At 36.7% G+C, this 12,188-nt stretch overlaps 5 protein-coding genes across 5 annotated transcripts; 3 read left to right on the forward strand and 2 right to left on the reverse strand.

Moving 5' to 3' along the window:
- The first annotated feature begins 972 nt into the window (after positions 1 to 972).
- BNAA09G43360D lies at positions 973 to 1,500 on the forward strand. Its single transcript, XM_013808861.3, has one exon. It carries the CDS (start codon positions 1,068 to 1,070, stop codon positions 1,347 to 1,349), a length of 282 nt encoding a protein of 93 aa, XP_013664315.1. The 5' UTR covers positions 973 to 1,067; the 3' UTR covers positions 1,350 to 1,500.
- A 1,655-nt stretch (positions 1,501 to 3,155) lies between these two features.
- On the forward strand, positions 3,156 to 3,848 carry BNAA09G43370D. The gene has a single exon (XM_013808860.3). The coding sequence runs from the start codon at positions 3,366 to 3,368 to the stop codon at positions 3,762 to 3,764; it is 399 nt and encodes a 132-aa protein (XP_013664314.2). The 5' UTR covers positions 3,156 to 3,365; the 3' UTR covers positions 3,765 to 3,848.
- A 434-nt stretch (positions 3,849 to 4,282) lies between these two features.
- LOC106368808 (triosephosphate isomerase, chloroplastic) lies at positions 4,283 to 6,538 on the forward strand. Its single transcript, XM_013808858.3, has 9 exons — positions 4,283 to 4,667; positions 4,861 to 4,887; positions 5,003 to 5,072; positions 5,201 to 5,324; positions 5,409 to 5,493; positions 5,588 to 5,720; positions 5,803 to 5,976; positions 6,064 to 6,146; positions 6,236 to 6,538. The coding sequence occupies exons 1-9, from the start codon at positions 4,458 to 4,460 to the stop codon at positions 6,290 to 6,292; spliced, it is 963 nt and encodes a 320-aa protein (XP_013664312.2). The 5' UTR covers positions 4,283 to 4,457; the 3' UTR covers positions 6,293 to 6,538.
- Positions 6,539 to 6,803: 265 nt separating this feature from the next.
- On the reverse strand, positions 6,804 to 9,061 carry LOC106368809 (translocon-associated protein subunit alpha-like). The gene is made up of 8 exons (XM_013808859.3): positions 8,819 to 9,061; positions 8,349 to 8,519; positions 8,218 to 8,268; positions 8,043 to 8,131; positions 7,646 to 7,723; positions 7,353 to 7,556; positions 7,142 to 7,213; positions 6,804 to 7,065 (listed from the first exon to the last, which is right to left on the reverse strand). Exons 1-8 carry the CDS (start codon positions 8,874 to 8,876, stop codon positions 7,012 to 7,014), a joined length of 777 nt encoding a protein of 258 aa, XP_013664313.2. The 5' UTR covers positions 8,877 to 9,061; the 3' UTR covers positions 6,804 to 7,011.
- A 134-nt stretch (positions 9,062 to 9,195) lies between these two features.
- On the reverse strand, positions 9,196 to 11,797 carry LOC106368807 (protein XAP5 CIRCADIAN TIMEKEEPER). Its single transcript, XM_013808857.3, has 12 exons — positions 11,548 to 11,797; positions 11,241 to 11,306; positions 11,085 to 11,149; positions 10,889 to 11,007; positions 10,600 to 10,672; positions 10,434 to 10,510; positions 10,285 to 10,346; positions 10,071 to 10,202; positions 9,912 to 9,965; positions 9,750 to 9,815; positions 9,578 to 9,652; positions 9,196 to 9,459 (listed from the first exon to the last, which is right to left on the reverse strand). Exons 1-12 carry the CDS (start codon positions 11,716 to 11,718, stop codon positions 9,409 to 9,411), a joined length of 1,011 nt encoding a protein of 336 aa, XP_013664311.2. The 5' UTR covers positions 11,719 to 11,797; the 3' UTR covers positions 9,196 to 9,408.
- Positions 11,798 to 12,188: the final 391 nt, after the last annotated feature.

Here is a 12,188-nt window from a genome sequence, read left to right on the forward strand (position 1 = left end):
ATTATTACAATACTAAACATTTATGTTATATTAGCTTACATATATTTTAAACAGTTTAGTTTATTGTTTTTTTTTTGTTGCAGAGTATCATTTTATTTCAATATATATTGTGGTTTAAAATATTTAACTAAAATATTCAAAAAAATTGACTCGTATATATAGAGATGTAAACAAAGTTTTTAATAAGTCGTGTGCAAAAAATGTCAAAATGACTTCTATGGTGGAAGAGATGGGTTAACTAATTCTTTGACCTCTTTTGTTGTCAGAATTATGCACATTTTATTTTTCTCCTTGGATAAACCGTATTCGATTAGATTACAAAAATTATACTATAAAAGATCAGATCGATCTGAATTCCTAGAAAATCATACATTAGGCAGGAGGACACATAAGTCTATTGTATACGAGATGAGTGGAGCAACGTGGACTGAGTGTCTTTTTCGTTGTAGGCCACTGAGATAAGCTTCCTTATTGTTTTCATGTCTTAACCACCAATCACTCACATTTCACATCCAAATCCACAATATGTGAAATCCAACTCGATCTGACTAATCTTTGCTTCCCAATGAACAATTGTGGATTGAAAATTCATCTTCACAAGTTATTAATTAATCAGCGTAAAAAAAATTAAATTATTAGAATATAGTTACTTGTTAATCTTTTTCATTTATGACTCTCTTTTTATGTAATGTGGAAATGCGTTTAAGTTTACCTACATGTTTTTGTGGGACGGTAGCTTAATTAGATGAAAACCAAACCAAAAATACAAAAAATTCTAGATGTGTATAATTATCGATCATATATCTCTAGAAAATTAGACAAATGACCCAGCTTATTCACATCTTACACATGTAAATGAACATATGGAATCCCTTTACTACCCACTAGTACTACTAATGGTTTTCCAAAACAGTGCAGCATGGACCACAATAATTTCAATTACTATACCTAACAAACCATTATCTCTCTCCCTCTTTGTTTTTTATCATCTTCCATGTAATGAAAAGCATTCCATAAATCACTAACCACTAAACAAACTAAAATCGAAAAAAAAAACAGTGGGCGATATGCATTACCACGGGTGCTGTTGCGGACGGTGCGGAGTATCCACGTCGCCGTTGCCGGTAATAGTCATGATCACGGTGGCGCTCGTCCTCTTGGCGCTTTCCTCCGCCGTAAAATTTGAGGTTTCCCTCTCCTCAGGCGAAGATATGCTGAGCTGGCTCCTCCTAGCTGCGGTTCCATTGGCTCTACTCTTTGCCCTGCGATGTTTCTCTTGCCTTGAAACGGCGAAGCGATCCGTCTACTACTGTCCATGCGGGCGCTGGAAATGCGTTTGCTACTACTAGCTATCTAGTTTTGAACGCGGTTAGTGTCGTTGCGTTTACGTTTTTGTAAATCAATAATTTCGTTTTGTAGGTATTGTCGATGTTAACGTGAAGGATATGTGGCGTGATCAGACTTTTGTGTGTTAAATTTGACGAACGTGATCGGCTATAATATTCAACTAGATTTTGACCCGCGCTTAGAAAGCGCGGGTTTGTTTGTTTTTCATTTATTAATCGAAAACTGATTTGCAAATTACAATTATTTTTGTTTCGAACCATAACAATTGAGTTTTTAGGGTTTTATCATTTTTTTCTCTTCAAAATATGGTATTTTTTCGAAATATGGTAGTTATTCTATAATAATGTTTGAGTTTTAAGATTTGTTTTCATATCTGACCTAGATTCATGGTTGGACCTATAGACCCGATACATTGTATATAATCCGGTTCGGATTTAATGAAAAATTCGTTAATTAAAAATCTGATATAACCAGGTAAAAATCCAAAAACTCACTATTAACCTGCAATCTGATACCATTGATCCGATTACAAAATATCTAATAGTAATTTTTTAAAAAAATTGATTAAATTACTCATATATTTATTAATATTACATAAATTAGTGATTCCTTAGAATTTGATAAAATTTTATTATGTTATCCAAATAAAAAAATGATAATACAAAAAACTTATTGATATGACAATATTAGTTTATTTTCGTCATTAATAACCTATTATAAGTTTGTGTTTTTATTTTAGATTTAAAAATTAATTTTAATATAGTTTTTAAAATTTTCTTGAACACTCGTAATTGTCATATCAATATTATGTATAAAATGACATTATAAATGGAAAAATGATATTCAAATATGTATATGATATATGGTGTAGGATATAGGATTTTGGTTTGTATTGAAAAAATGTATAATATTCAAATGATCTGTTTTGAATATTGATATGTATATTTAAGAAAATGATATTTTCATGTTTGCTAATTTATTTATAGTTTGTAATATATTTATACATATATTATATTTAAAGTTAGTATATCTTTTAAATATATATAGGCCCATTATTTATAGATCTATTTAAATGTACATGTAGGCCCAAAACCAAAAGACTTAAATGCCATTAATGAATTTTATTCATCCTTTGTAAAAATAAGGGTATTTTTGAGAAACTATAATTTTCATTAAGTGAATGATCCTCTTTTAATTGTATTGATTTTATAAATAAAAAATTAACATAGCTTATGTTTGTGTGATCTTGGTTATATGTGTTTTTGATTTTGAAACCAAGCAATGTTATTCCGAGGAAAAAAATCAAAGGAATTGAACAGTAAAATTTCTGGTACATATTTTATATGAAATGATAGGAATAGCAAAAGAATTAAAATTGAACAACGGCGCTCGATTTCTTCATAATTAATTAATGATGTTGAAATTACACGAGTGTAATTATGCTAGTTTGTGGATTTTTTTTTATATTGATTAACAGTAAGAACTTAGGTGGTTAGGTCAAATCATATTCGTCATCTTTTGAATTTCGTGTAGCTTTGGTTAAAAGATCGTAAGTCATTTTTTCTGTCATCTTTGAATTTTGGGAGTTGCTTATTGAAGAGGTGATTAATGATAACAATTAAAGCAAAAGAAAATAAGGAAATGAGATTATGACGCTCCACCAACAATTGGATAGGTGTAGTAGGAGGAGCCCATCACAAAAGAGAAAAGCCAACATAAATAAAAACTCATATCTAATTCGAGTGACCAATTATCTGTATACACGTTAAAGTTACTATTATCTTTTACGTTTGAGAAAATATAAAACTCGATCGTTGCTAGGGAGTGGAAGCATATATTTTTAAAAATAACTTTAATACTTACTATTCAGTTAAAGCTTCATCTGTCGGTCACATACATAGTAGATAATATTTCTAACCTAAAGGGTGGTTTCTACAAGTTTGCATCGGCACATAAAAGCAAGAGATAGAAAGAAAGAAGAAGAGTTTCTCTCATCGTAATCATCATCAAAAATAATCATGGCGTATGGAGACAGCAGATCAGGACCGTCCATCTTGGATTCATTCTCGCTTTCGCCTCTACCGTACCCGGTCCTTTTAATCCTAGCCGTGGCTTCGGTGTTCCTAATGACATCATGGTACTGGAGCTTCGAAGATGCAGCAGAATCCGCGGGAGAGCAGATGAATCTTGCTCTTCTCTTGATCCCTCTCCTTCTCATAGTCTTGGTTAGGTGGTTATCCACCGTGGAGAATCCAGACGCGTTTCTAGGGATGTTTTCGAACCGTCGTCAGACGTACGGGAGTCCCAACGCCGGGGACGAAGGTGGAAGCTCGCCGTGGGGAGTGGCGGCGATTATAGTTCTGTTGCTTGTTTTGCTTCAGTATCAGTCAAGTTTCTTGGAGATGTGGTTTGGTTGATTTAAGTGTAGTTCTTTTTTCTTTTCTTTTTATGTTTTTGTCGTTTATTTTAGTGCAATATAAAAAATGATTTTCAGAATTTTATTCTTTTGTTTGGTTTATCACATACTACAACTTACTACGAGGTTGAGGATCTCGTGAGTTGGGTTATCCGATCTCTTCTTCTCTTTTGTTTACACGTGGTACCGTCTGATTAACGTCAGTGGATGGAGTAAAATGTAAATAAGCCCACCCAACTGACGAGAGTTTTTTCGATTTTGTAAAATAAAGTTAAGTGTTATAAAATATCATGATTTGTTCCTTGATTTGTGCATGATATTCATACACAATGTCACCACTAAAATACTATAAGATCTAATTAATTTTTTCTTAAAAACATTTGGATAAAAAAATGATGCATCAAACCGAACCGAACCGTCAGTCAGCTTCTGGACTAAAAAAGCGCGTGAGAGGCAGATGTCTTTGGACGCGTGTGAGTTTGATACGAAACTCGTGAATGAAAAAAAGACAAAAGTACCCTTTGAGACAGCAACTCAGGAGAGCCACACCAACCCTCATCGCCTTCTATCTCCGCACTTATTCCTTCACCTTTTAGTTTGAGAGACTTCGAGAGAGTCACAGTCTCTTTCGCCTTTTTTATCCACTGTCTCACTACACGCCAAGTCTAAGACCACCTTCTCTCTCTCTGTCTCTATGGCTTCCTCTCTCACTGCCCAAATATCCTGTGGCACTCAGCCCTCTGCCCCTTCTTTCTCCGGCCTCCGCCGCACTTGTCCCAAGCTCGACGCCGCCGTCTCCTTCTCCCACCACTCCTTCTGTAACCGCGTTAACTCCTCAATCCGTCTCCTTTCCTCCTCGAACCGGTCGCCAAGAGGTGTCGTCGCCATGGCCGGATCCGGCAAGGTGTGTTGAAATGCTAGTAATGTTTTAATGGTTTAGAACTTGGAACGAAAGTGGTTCCTGTCTGGTTTTAGTTTGCTGATAAAAACGTGTTCAATGCTACGATCTGGATTTAGGATATTTTTTACTGTACTTTCATATTTTTTAGTTTAAAATAGTGTCTTAACACTTACTTGGTCTCTCTCTTATGTTGCAGTTTTTCGTTGGAGGAAACTGGAAATGTGTAAGTGGCAATGTCCAAAGGACTCAGAATCACCTTCTTACATACTCATTTTCTTTCTTCTCTTCTGTCTGTTATATATATATCTCATGCAATCTTTTGTGGAATGTGTTTATAGAACGGGACTAAAGACTCCATCGCCAAGCTTGTCTCCGACCTCAACAGTGCATCCTTGGAAGCTGATGTAGGTGAGAGAGAGTTTCTGCTCTTATGTATTTAAATTGGGACATTGCTTCCTTTTTTTTCTCATTTTGAAAATGAAAGTCAAACTACCATCCTCATGCTGACCATTTGTTTCTTTAATGATGTGTTGTAGATGTTGTTGTGTCGCCTCCCTTTGTGTACATCGACCAAGTCAAATCCTCCTTGACAGACCGTATTGAGATATCCGGTCAGAACTCTTGGGTTGGGAAAGGTGGTGCCTTCACCGGTGAAATCAGGTTTACAGACAGAATATATTATTTTCTGTTTATATAAATATTAAAATTCTATGTAACATCTCACACGTTTCACCCATATAACAGCGTGGAACAGCTCAAAGACATTGGATGCAAGTGGGTCATTCTTGGGCATTCCGAAAGGAGACATGTCATCGGTGAAAAAGATGAGGTCAGTGAATTTATATACTTAAAATTAAAACTAGAACTAGTGAGTTTTTGCTTAAAAAGATGGTTTTGATCTGTTTTGTCAAATACAAACATAGTTTATTGGGAAGAAAGCTGCTTACGCGTTGAGTGAGGGTCTGGGAGTAATAGCTTGTATCGGGGAGAAGCTAGAAGAGAGGGAAGCAGGCAAGACCTTTGATGTCTGCTTCGACCAATTAAAAGCCTTTGCTGGTATTACACACACCTCCTATTTCCCTTTTTTTTTGTTACTACTATTAAATAATGTTTCATTTTTTTATTTATGTGTTTTCAGATGCTGTGCCTAGCTGGGACAAGGTAGTGGTTGCATACGAGCCAGTATGGGCAATTGGAACTGGTAAAGTTGCATCTCCTCAGCAAGCACAGGAAGTCCATGTAGCTGTCCGTGATTGGCTTAAGAAGAATGTCTCTGAAGAAGTTGCTTCCAAAACAAGAATCATATACGGAGGTTTGTTTAGTTTTGTTTTTGTCCATGTCAAAATCGAAACATTTTTGTTTTGATTATTATTATTAATTTACTTTCTCAATTGTACAGGTTCTGTCAACGGAGGCAACTGTGCAGAGCTTGCTAAAGAAAAAGACATTGATGGATTTCTCGTCGGTGGTGCCTCCTTGAAGGTTAGTATAGTTTACTTGTGAATATTGCAGCTGGTTGATGAACATAACGTAACTTATATAACCTACCTTTGATGTGTGGCTGGCTCTAGGGGCCTGAGTTTGCGACCATTGTGAACTCTGTCACGTCCAAGAAAGTTGCCGCTTGATTTGGTCACGGATTTGAACAAGATGAGATGAGAAATAAAAGGGAGGTGTTTGGCGAGCTTCTTGTTGTTTTGGTTGTCTTCTTCTTTGTTCATGAACTAATAAATCGAAAACAAAAGTTGTTTCATGAGGTATGGTTTTTGAAGAGAGTTTGGCTCTGCAACAGTGAGAAAAAGGGTCTTTGATTAAAGATCTCTCTCTTGTAACTTTATATTAAAGTTATCACACTGTTTACTTGGAGTAAAGCTCAATTCGAGTGTTTCTTTACTATATAATCTTTAAAATTAACTCGTGTTTCTCCACACTTAAGTGAACACAAGCCTCGGTTATTGTTGTCAAGTATTAGTGATAAATCACGACTATGAAACAATAAGATTTGTAAGTAGTCCTCTGGTTCATGGTTAGTTTTAAAAATTGCATTGGTCTAAGGCCAAATTCGAACCAATTTTTAGACCCTGCTAATCCATTTTTTTTAATCTAATTGCAGATTAACAGAAAATGGAGATGTAAATCAATGAGAAGTTAAAGGTTGTTTGAAGAGGAGAATAAAGTATGACAAGAAAGAGTGATAAAGATTGTCTAAAAAGTTACAAAATGCATGAACAAAAAAAAAAGGAAAGTAACGTTTATAAACCCTAAAGTTCCTCAAGACTCTCAACTTTAAAACTCGTAAACTCTTTCAAAACGCTAAAAGCCGAGTCTCTAAACACTGCGCTCTTTCTTAGTTCTTCTTGCTCTTTGATTTACCAGACAATGTCTTAGCCAAATGAGTTCCCTGAAGGCACAACACACACACTTCAGTCACAACGAAGAAGAAACAAGCGTAGAAAGAGAGAGAGAAAGATGAGAACCTCGAGCCATTCGTCCATTGATGCGTCGGTAGACCTGGTTCCTACTTCCACCTTTGACACCTTTTTGGTTTTCTGGTAAAGTAAAAAAGAGGAGATTGTCAAATAAATGTCATTAACTTTCAAATGAATAATTCCACAAAATAGGATTGTAACACCATTTGAAATGTTTCAAGACAGATTAAGAATAGGATGGATGATGGTTTTGTGTTACCTTAGTGAGACGCTGGACTTGGCTGTATGCCCATAGACCGAGGAGGAGGAGGAGAGCAATTCCAAGTGTTATAAGGAAGACAGACTCACCGCTGAGAAGACCTCCAGATTCAACTACCTCAATGGTTCCATTGTAGAAGACGCTCTGGTATGGCTTCCCCTCCACGTCGTAGATGATATAACCCACCAGATCAAATGCTCCAGGCTGTGCAAGATTACAGCAACACGGATTAAAAGTTTTTGTTAATTAGAGTTGTTGTTTGTAGAATGTATTGTTTATTGTGTGTGGTTTACCTGCAGGTACTGGCTGACTGCAAAGATGTAAGGGAATGTTGCTTGAACAGAAGTTGGGATGGACGCATTGTTGTATCTCTGCAAATGAGTATGAGACCATCAGAAAACGGTTTTAACAGATAATATCAAAACAAATAAATTACACAACTGGTTTTGGAAAATATACGTGCGGTTGCTATGGCTACATTTCTACTGACAAGGACCAAAAACCCAAATCAATATGAAAACGAGTAATTTAAAATTCGTTCATTGGTTCTCCCTTTGGGATTTTTATAAATAGAAGCAAAGCATGCATCCAATCTCAAAAAGACAGAAACCCCCATATTATACAATTTTTTTAAAAAAAAAACACCAAATCCTAGAAATGTGTGTGTTTTAAAGAGGAAAAGGAAGTTACCATCATGGTGAGATTCTGAACCAACAGCTTATGATCATAAGGAAGATGGACGCTGGCCCTAATCCCCATCACACCTACGTGAGATTTGCCTGTTATGTCACACACACACACACACAGTCAATTTACAAGATTATTACAGGCAACAGAAAAAAAAAACGAAAGAGAATCGGTATACCATCGTTCTTGATAGCAACAAGGAGCTCAGTCTCTTCTCCAGCTGGAACCACTGCAGGGAAAGAATCAAGAAGAAAACCTTAACGAAATCATTAAAATTAACAATGGATAGAAGAAGAAATGATTGGTAACCTTTGGCACTGTTTTTGGGGAAAACAGAGACAGTCTCAACCCCTGGAGCAGAGGTCAAGTTGATATTATCCAAATCCTGATCATCTTCCTCAGCACCAGAATCGCTGTGTTCTCCCACAACATCGTCAACGATACTGGAATGATCCTCGGCATCTACTTGACATCTAGCAACTGTGGAAACGAAATGGAGAAGATAAAAATCAATGGATCTATCGAGTTTCTGTTGCATTTCAAAAAAAAAGGAGCTTAGAATGCATAACACAAATTGCATTTAGTTTCCTGTTATCAACGAACGACAGACATGCACGAAGAAGACACTATATAAGAATCTATTATTACTCTAGGAACGTAACATTCTACGAAGACAGGATCAGATCCAGATCCGAACCACAAATCAATATATGAAATACAAATCCGTTATGGTAGACGCGATTAATCAAAACAGATCTAGATCTACAAGAGAGAGAGACCTTGAAGCAGCGGAGATGCAAGGAGAAGGAGAGCCAGGAACAAAACCCTAACATTCATCTTCGATGCCTTTTTTGTTATCGGGTCAACGAACACAAAATGCAAAGAGAATAGTGCAGATGTGTGTTCTGTTCTCCTCCGATGCTATTTATGCTACTAGCTCATTCGAGAAAAAACACACTTACCATTGAAACTCGGAAAACGACAGCGTTCTTTCTTGTTTCTCATTTGGTTTTGTGACCATTTATTATTATAAGCTTTTTTATTTTATACATCTGGATTCACAATCAGATTAGCTCCTTGTACATTCTTTGTTCGCATTTTAATCGTAAGATCTTTCCAGCCCAAAAAAAATGAAAAAAATAACAAACTAACAGAGTACTATTAAAGAAAATAGAAATTATGAGAAAGTGGAATTGGGGTATGTATCATAGAGGAATTGGTTGACAATAAAGAAGAATAAAAATTCATTAAACAAATTCCATCAACATTCCACTACTAGTACACCAAATCTGATAGATCATGTCAAAAAGATTCCATGTAAACCAAGTGATGATCCCATCGATAAAACATGTTCTGCTCCACAAATCAATTAATCCCCATGAACTGTGTACCGTTCCCACTTCTTTGTCGGGTCGTATATCTGCACCAATTATTTAAGGAAACAAAACAAACAAAAATAAGATTACTCGAAATCAGATCAAGAGTTTGACATTCTACAAGACACTATTATTATCAGCTAAGAAAAGGTAGTAGTTTACCTCCCATCTGGAAGCAGGGAAGATATGCTTGTTCTTCTCGTACCAATGCCTCTCCACCACTTTCCCCGCATGCGACTTCCCACCACAACCAAGCACACATTTTTTACTTATCAAATTACTTTCTTCTCCGATACAAACTAGTTAACTACAAATAAGGGTGAAACATGCGTACCTCGTCTTTCTCGATCGTTGCATCAGCAATTGTTCTCACGTCTTCATGCACATCAAAGTGAAACAGCTGTTGTTCAGAACCACATTGCATGATCAGTCTCAGCTGCGATTTTCTATATAAAACTTCACAAGAATTTAGAAAACATTGTCAACAAGGCATTACCGGGCCACTCTTCCCCCTAGCTTTGTTAATGATCAGCTCGTAGAAACTGTGTTGCTGCATTTGCAAATAAACACCAAAATACAACATCCCCTCTCATGTTATCTTCAAGTTCTAGACAGTCGAGTGAAAATAACTTGATTAGTGTTAAAGGGTTCTCACATGTGGGATTATAAGATCTTCCTTTACATATAGCAAATTCTCAACTGATGCCGTCCTAATCTCCCTGAAGTCAGGGGCAAGCTGCTGCTGAACAGCCCTTAGAAAATTCCCAATTGGGTCACCCTTTCGGACCTGTCAAAGGATATAATCATAGTGGTAAAGAATAAGACCTAATAAGCTCAAACACCAAGACAGAGGTGTAGCCTGTGCTTGCCTGGATAACTCGTCTATGCCCGGTCCCATCCCAGTAACTATAAGTAATTTGAAGAGGCTCGTCTGGAAAAAGACAATACTTGTTAGATAATCTTTCTTGAATAAAAGCGTTACTACTGAAAACTAGAAGCAACTGAAAAATGGGACAACTTTTAATCTGCTCTTGTTCACGAGTCCACTGCTTCTTTAGCCTTTCACGTTCAGCTTGTTCCTCCGCCTCTCGCTCACTGAAATAACAACCTCAGAACACCACAGCTTAAGTTAAGACTTGCTGAAAAAAACAGACAATGAAATAGATGTAAACAAGGGAGATCACCTGTCAGGCAGAAAATTGGTTTCCACTGAGGGGTCCTTGCCAAGTTTTCCGTAGCGTAAGTTTCCAGAACTCTCTGCATAGATGATACAAGTTACCAAATATAAAAAATAAAGAAGACAAGATAATATGAGAACTTAAATTCATGTGCCAGCAAGTAAGTTGCAACTCAAAAGCTCCAATAACCAAATTAAAACTCCAAAACTACAATTATAGAACTAATGTCTCTCTAGCATGGTTTTAATTTAATAACGAGAGCAAGTATCCTAACAACACGACAATTCACACTTACTGTTTTCTGCATCATCATCATCATCACTGCCATCTTCAAGATCTTCAGCAAAAGATAAGCGAGAGCTTCCCTTCAACTTTCTCTTCTTACTACGCTTCTGCTGTTGAAGCTCCTCTTCCCTGAGTAGAAACAAAGTCGATGAAGCTTGATCATCTCATTTAAAAAAAAAAGAATGAAGGGTAGAAAGCAAACTCACTCTTGGAGTAGCTTGAGCAATTTCTCCTTCTCTTCTTCCTCGAACTTATTACGAATATTAACCCTCTACGGATCCAATCAACACCACAATCAAGATGAGTGTTCAAAGTGAAAGCTAAGTGAAGAAGGAGAGTCACAGAAGAAAGGCATTCATTACCTTCTCAACATATTCCTCTCTGGTGACTAAACCGACTGTCTCCTTCTTGAAAGCAGTGTCAAGAATCTAAAGAAAGAATCAAGAAAACATTTTGGATTCAGTTCCCAATCAGTGGAAATTCGTTTGACCTAATTTTCTAAATCATCACGAGAAGTTGAGAGTTGTAATCATGCAAAACCCTAAATATTGCCGGAAGCTCTCAATTCACAAGTTCCAAGAAGGGATCAAACCACAGAATCAATCTAGAAATCTGAAAAAAGTCTAATTACAGTGGATCTTAGGAGGAGGAGAAGAAGAGAAAGGGAACCTCGCAGGAGCTGGAGCCGAATTGGAGAAGACCTGATTGCTCCTGGCCCGAAGCAGTCTTGCTCTTCAGCTCCTGGATCTTACGCCGCTCAGCCTCTCTTTGCTTCTGCAGCCGCCGTATCCTCACTCCGTCTTGAGACGTGCCCACGTACCCGTCCCCCATACCCGACATCTTCTTCCTCTTTCGTCCGAATGTAATTCACGATGCACTTCCCAGTTCCCAGGTTGAATTAAAACCATTGTATGCCAAATAGTTTTGGGCTTCAATAGACGGGCCTGTATAATTTGTAATTAAAACCAATAGACTTTGAAACCCAAATCTCATCGTATAAAAATATCGTGAACATTTTTGGTAAACCAATAGCAGCCTATTTGCTTACTTTGTCTTTGTTTTTTGTTTGTTTGCAATACGGGAAGACATGCAGACCAAAGACTAAAAACGTTTGAAGAGCAAATGAGTGGACCTGGTTCCTCACTTCCTCAGTACTGCGCCTCCTTTCTTGTTGCAATTAATTAATGTAATTGCTTACAAGTTTTGGTAAGAAGTGGTTAGCATATGAGACAAAATGACAATATTATGAAAAATTATTCTATTATCAACAGAGCCGGTTCTAGGCGTAGCAGATTCATAAAAAATCAAGT

The sequence above is a fragment of the Brassica napus genome, chromosome A9 (assembly GCF_020379485.1).
Source record: "Brassica napus cultivar Da-Ae chromosome A9, Da-Ae, whole genome shotgun sequence".
NCBI lineage: Eukaryota > Viridiplantae > Streptophyta > Magnoliopsida > Brassicales > Brassicaceae > Brassica > Brassica napus.